This window comes from Anoplopoma fimbria, chromosome 2 (genome assembly GCF_027596085.1).
Source record: "Anoplopoma fimbria isolate UVic2021 breed Golden Eagle Sablefish chromosome 2, Afim_UVic_2022, whole genome shotgun sequence".
Classification (NCBI taxonomy): domain Eukaryota; kingdom Metazoa; phylum Chordata; class Actinopteri; order Perciformes; family Anoplopomatidae; genus Anoplopoma; species Anoplopoma fimbria.
Window position 1 is genome coordinate 19,719,281 of NC_072450.1, and position 6,096 is coordinate 19,725,376.

Below are 6,096 nucleotides of genomic sequence, written 5' to 3' on the forward strand. Positions count from 1 at the left end.
TGACTTTTAGCTTTTGTATTTATAATGTTTGATCCCTGACATCCAAAATCGGCATACTATGCTCATGATGCTTTACATTTCTGCTGTACTGGGTTGACATTGCATGAGAAACTGGAGATGAACTTAAAGTTAACTAAATATAGGCACTCTTCTTTGCAAGGTAACCAAATGAGACAATAATCATTGTGTGTGTGTTTATTGTTGGATTCTCTTTCTCTAAAGTCTTCAGACCTCCATGAGCAATTTGTGACATCATGTGGAGCTGTTTGAGATTAATTTAGTGCTTCTGGTATAGAGCCTGCAGGTCTGCTCAATAGTACTAAAAGGCTCATCGGCACTAATGAGCTTCCTTGTGACGCAAAAACTGGGAGGCAGGGTGCTTTATGATACATCATCCAATATTGTTACATAAGGGGAATTACAAGATGGCCAGAGACCAGCAGCACAGTAATTAGCTCGGAAAAAACGGATGGACACTACTGATTCTGTTCAGTATGTTCATGGACACGACTGAATTCTGTTCAGTCGTGTCCATCCGTTTAGTTTATCCATGGATGCTATTCCCATTCAAGAAAGGCATTATGTTTTCCAATTGTATATAAATTATGAAAATGCAAAGGATTGAAACTGTTCCAGGTTAAGTCAGAAATAGAAGTTGACATGGGAAGTTAAAATATACTTTGTACTTTTGTGCTTCAGAAATTGATACAATAGGATGCGATAGGATGAAACACAAATTTGTGAAGCGTTTCCACATCTTTTCCCCGGGCTCTTCTTAGCAGCCCACTGCTCCTGAGGGATGGGTAAAATGCAGAGAGTAAATTTCATGTATATATATATGTACAATGACCAATAAAGCTGATTATTATTATTATTACAGATCTAATGACAAAATGGAGTGTCAAATGGGGTAATATAATATTAAAACATGCAAATTGTAAATTGTTTTGCTGTTAGATGGCAAATGGATGAACATATGAGCCATGTGCGTGGCCTTTGACCCTGTTCCCCTTGCCACATTAAAAATGCAACTTAAGTGGTGACTGAGACAAAGGCTGCCCCAAGTTTTATTTTTTTTGTTCAAGGCATTGCTATCTGGTAATATGTATTAAATATGAATCACTTGTGAACATTCACTGTCTTTGTAAATGTGATGAATCTTGCACCCACTTTGTATGTGGGTAAGCGAAGGTACTGCACACCTTTCGATCCCATGCCTCTCATAACCTTGTTCATCTTAACCACTTAAAGATGAAATGACTCCACAATAAAATCACATTAACATCATTTAGTTTCAATTCTCTGACAATTTTAACTAAAACGGACTATGACGGTGAGGTTTTTCTTTCTCATTAAAATAACTGGCAGCTTTTTGTGAATTAAACACACTGATGACCGTATATGATGCCATTTACGTACAAGCTCTCTTATTGGCTCGCTGTAAGTCATGTAGGACTTCTGATTGGGTAGCAGTTTGAGGTAAAACAATTGACTGGCCAATAGACTACGATCAAGTGCTCACTCACTTAATACAGACACCCATAGGGGACATATATAAACCCCCACACTGTAAGGAGTTCTCAGCAGATTCACAAGTGAGACTATCATTTCATTTCTTTATTACTCAAAGATTTATTATCTCACGGTGAGTATTGATAAAAGACTGCTTTTTTAGTTGATTGTGAAAATTATGCTGTCACTGTTATCAGACTTAGTAGACTGGATAGCCATCTGTACTTATGGATACTGGGTGCTAACAGTAAGGAGATGCATCTTTGCTGGTTTGATGATGTTATAATATCTATGATATGCTGCAGCTAATTCTGCTAATGGACAGACCTGCTGTTATAGTTGCTGGCAAAGCTTCCAGTGTCAGTATATAACCAATAACTCTTCTATCTGCCTCCACAAGTTCAGCGGCTCTAACAGTAAGGGTGTGTAAGAGAGAGAGAATATTCATAGCAGTGAGTGCATGCAGTAGATGTTTACTTGTATAAAATGTTGGCGCCCTGCAAAAATATTAATTTTTTTCCCCCTTACAACAGTACCTTGTTTGTATTGTATGTGTTTTCCACAGGGAATCATGATAATGCTGAAACTCTGGAGTCTCCTTCTTGCCTATGCGCTGATCAGTTGCCAGATGTACGTCTCACAGGCAGCTCCATCCAGGTGAGAGTTATGGCATTACTTCGTAAAGAATCAAATATATTAACCTTGTAAAAAACGTTGTGATTATTTGAATTATATATTTTTTACAGTTTTCCTGGTTTACCATAACTAATAAAACATTTTTGATTTTAAATCTACTTACTTAATTTACTCAAAATCCCAAAGATCATTTTAAAAATGCCTCTAAATTCATGTTGGCTTTTGAAAGGAATGAAACCAATGTTTTGGCAAAACCATAACCAGAGAGATTACTTAATCGAATGTGTATTTTCAGAACTAGTAAGGAGTCAATGTCAGATGTAGTCACACTATCGAGTGATGATGCCGAAAGGTTACTCAGAGCTTTCAAGGAGTTCATGCAGATAACTTCAGATGAGCAAGACCACCAACCAGGTGATGGAAACAGGTATGGCTTTTATTCTTTTTAGGTTTTATCAAAGTGTAGTTAACCCTGATTATAATACAGTTTAATAAAGGCTGTGGTATCTATCCATCTATTTAATCTATCTCAGCAAAATATAACACACTTTTGTTTACAAGCCCAACAGCTCCAGCTTTGGTCTTTATTTTTTTAAATCAAGGTATACAGTGAAATTCATGTAAATCTACTCTTTGTCATAATCCCTCAATGCATGGACTGCAGTTAGTAATTTATCCATCTATTTATTCAGTATTATAGTAAATGACTTGCCTGGAAGACAGTGTCCTTTGTCATACAACTGAAGAGAGCATGATGTCAAAGAACACGAGAGAACATGCATGATAGATATTATAGAAACTGAACATGAATAGCATGACAACTCAACTACAACGAGATATCTTCATATGCCTGTTAAATCTGTTAGCATGCATTTCAAATATTCATTTAACGCATGACATTTTAGAACATCATGCATGTAAATATTCATATTTATTGTGCATGCCACAGTCACTGTAAGCCTGTTTCTGCATGTTTGTCTCTGTCCCTAACAGCTTGGATAGACCCATTTCTAAGCGCTGCACCGGCTTAAGCACTTGTGTGCTGGGCAAACTTTCCCAGGATATTCACAAACTTCAAACCTATCCCCGCACCAACGTGGGAGCAGAGACGCCTGGCAAGAAGCGAAGTCTCTCTGAGCAATATGAAAACTACGGCAACTAATACAATTGAACCTCTCTCTTTTTAGCCCAGTCTATTCTTCTGTCTGTCTGAGTTAACGTTTGCTCGTTCATCCACCTCTGTTTCCATTTACTGCTGATGCATGTGGATCCTATTTGTTTGACTAACTTCATAGAAACAGCCTTGCCTTAATTTTCCACTAGCAGGCATTACATTTCGACAGAGACTTAAAAGCTCCAAAAATGGTGTTACTAAGGTAGTTCTGTACAATACAATTAAATATAGAAACAGTTAAAACCTTTCTAGTTATTGTTCTTTTCGTAGTAACCTGGTTACCCTTTAATAAATTCATCTTTTAAATGGAAGCTGTTTTTATTTCATTTAAGATTGAAAACATAGGTTGTACATTACTCATTGAATAAAACATGAAAGGAGAAAAGGGTAAGCATGACTCTAATGCACACACACATCATTGGTACAATTTCCTGTTTTTGTATTTCCATTGTGTTTAATTTGTTGTGGAGGATGCTAAATAATACTGTTAAACATGTTTCATTCAGATGTCTGACATAACCGTGAGTATCATACTGTGATAAACTGTGTTCACTATCTTTTCCATTCTTGCAAGTAATGCAACAGTACAGAAGCGGGGATGCAACACAGCCACCTGTGTAACCCACCGCTTGGCTGACTACCTGAATCGGACAGGAGGACTGGGACACAGCAACTTTGTTCCCACCAATGTGGGCGCCCTGGCGTTTGGCAGACGGAAGCGGCGCGGCCCTGTGTGAGCACAAGACCAGATACATGGTAGGTTAGCATTCATTGAAGCATATAGTGTAGATAAAGTACAAGAGAGCGATTTGACCAAAATCATTCAACTTTACAGATGTGTGTATGTTATGTAATTACAATTGGAATTGGGAAATTCCTACAATGGGGACCTACATTTGAAATTTCCTGAAATTAGATATAACAATCATTTATGTTATGTTTTTGTTAAGTATGGACATTTACAAGTTACTCTTAATTTGATAATTTATGTACCACATGCTGACCAAACCTGATTTGCATACAGTCAATAAAAAAAATGATTGACTCTCTTATCCTATTTGAGGTTCAGTGTGTATGCATTTTATAAAATAGTGTTTATTGTGAGCCATCCCATATTTTACAACAAAGTAACTTTGATACTCATGTATTTTACTTTCTGTACCTCTCTACTGTCAATCTATGAAATAAAGCTTTTCTTTCTAGAAGTTGAACTTTCTTTTGTTTTCTATCCTGTCTTTGGCTCTTTAGGACCGAGTGCCCCCTTTGAGTGACAAAACTGCATCATCAGCTACCTGCAAACACCTGGAAACCTGAACATATTCAGAAGCCAATATTCACAAACATTGACTGATCTCTTGTTTTCAGAAAGTTGTCAGTAATCATTCTTTGTCCGTGCTTAAAAACAGAGAAATAACTAGCACTAGTGTCATCGTCATCAAGGAAAGAAAACTTAACTGAACTTAACTTAAAGATTTTTCCTTTGCTTAGAGGAATGACAATGTGTTTTCTCTGTCTTTGCTTGTATTCTATTATTCTGACCTGTATCTGCAGAACTGTGAGGCGATCTGTAAGTCTGATATTGAATGTCTGCACTACCTACAAAAAATTCAACCACTATGGCTGTCTTGTGCCTTGATGTAACACCTCATTAGATTTCAAAATAGTGCATAATGCAAGGGTGAAAAATGTACTCATCATTCTAAATATTGTAACAATTGTGAATTGAAAGCAGGAATAAATTGTATTTTAGCTACATTAGGCCTCCATGTCTTACTTTGTTTTTGTTTGATTGGGTGATATAAGCTGTAAACCTTACTTAACTTTCCAGCAGGACTATCTATTCCTTTCAAAAAGGTTCATATAATGTGTTATGAGAAGCGAGAGCATCAAATCATGCAATTAATGATATTTACTTATCATAGAAATAGAGAGGCCACATTGCATTCACTACACATTACTAATTGGACCTTAAAGAATGATTATTTACAACCACGTGTGCGTTGTAAACTGTTATTTGATATTCTTTTGTTGTGAGATAAAATGGAGAGCATGTCACTGACATCTCTACACTTTCTATTTTATCTTTGAATACCTGTCTCATTTTGCCCTCCAGTGGTTACAATAACTTACTGCTTTTTTATTGGCTATGGGGCCTCTCTCAAGAACAAGGAATGTTTTCAACTGCTCCTGCAGCATCACAATAATACATGTTTGTCTTGTAAAGTTTTTATGTTGTTTTAGTAAAAATCCATTCAAAATGTTTCAATGTGCTTTCTGGAGCTACTTCACCTACATGTAGAGAGGCTATTAAGGTTATTATTTTACAATAGTTCCATAGTGAAAGACTCATTAGTCAATACTGCAATATAATTGGGTCTATTAGCAGATTAGTCAACAAAGGTGATACTTGGACACCCTTAAGGTACTATGTGAAACCAAAGTGTTTTTAGTTGCTTAAGATAAACCATACCTTAAACATTTATATTAATATATATTTATGATTTGTGGTGATCTTTCCCTATCTTTTAACCAAACAGAGGTATTAGCTGAACCTTAACCATACTGTCTCTGGGCCTCTTGTCAGGAGCTTAGCTTAGTTTTGATACAATTATCATTATATCACAACAACTTATAACAATTATATTGATATAAGTGTTGTGCTATTATTTTTTAAAGGAAATCTATTGAGAGACTGATTATGGACAAACTCTCCAGACAGTGAGGTGTGTTTTTGGCAAATCCACCAAAGTTAATGCCTGATAAATGCTTTTTGA

The 6,096-nt window shown here is 36.2% G+C and overlaps 1 protein-coding gene across 1 annotated transcript; it reads left to right on the forward strand.

Moving 5' to 3' along the window:
• The first annotated feature begins 1,591 nt into the window (after positions 1-1,591).
• calca (calcitonin/calcitonin-related polypeptide, alpha) lies at positions 1,592-5,073 on the forward strand. The gene is made up of 5 exons (XM_054618926.1): positions 1,592-1,645; positions 2,078-2,169; positions 2,444-2,575; positions 3,897-4,078; positions 4,571-5,073. The coding sequence occupies exons 2-4, from the start codon at positions 2,084-2,086 to the stop codon at positions 4,057-4,059; spliced, it is 381 nt and encodes a 126-aa protein (XP_054474901.1). The 5' UTR covers positions 1,592-1,645; positions 2,078-2,083; the 3' UTR covers positions 4,060-4,078; positions 4,571-5,073.
• Positions 5,074-6,096: the final 1,023 nt, after the last annotated feature.

Excerpts from the sequence above, each read along its gene's own strand:
- calca (XM_054618926.1), top strand. The coding sequence starts at position 2,084 with ATGATAATGCTGAAACTCTGGAGTCTCCTTCTTGCCTATGCGCTGATC. Across the intron at positions 2,170-2,443 it reads TCACAGGCAGCTCCATCCAG|AACTAGTAAGGAGTCAATGT; the intron begins GTGAGAGTTATG and ends GTGTATTTTCAG. Across the intron at positions 2,576-3,896 it reads CAACCAGGTGATGGAAACAG|TAATGCAACAGTACAGAAGC; the intron begins GTATGGCTTTTA and ends CATTCTTGCAAG.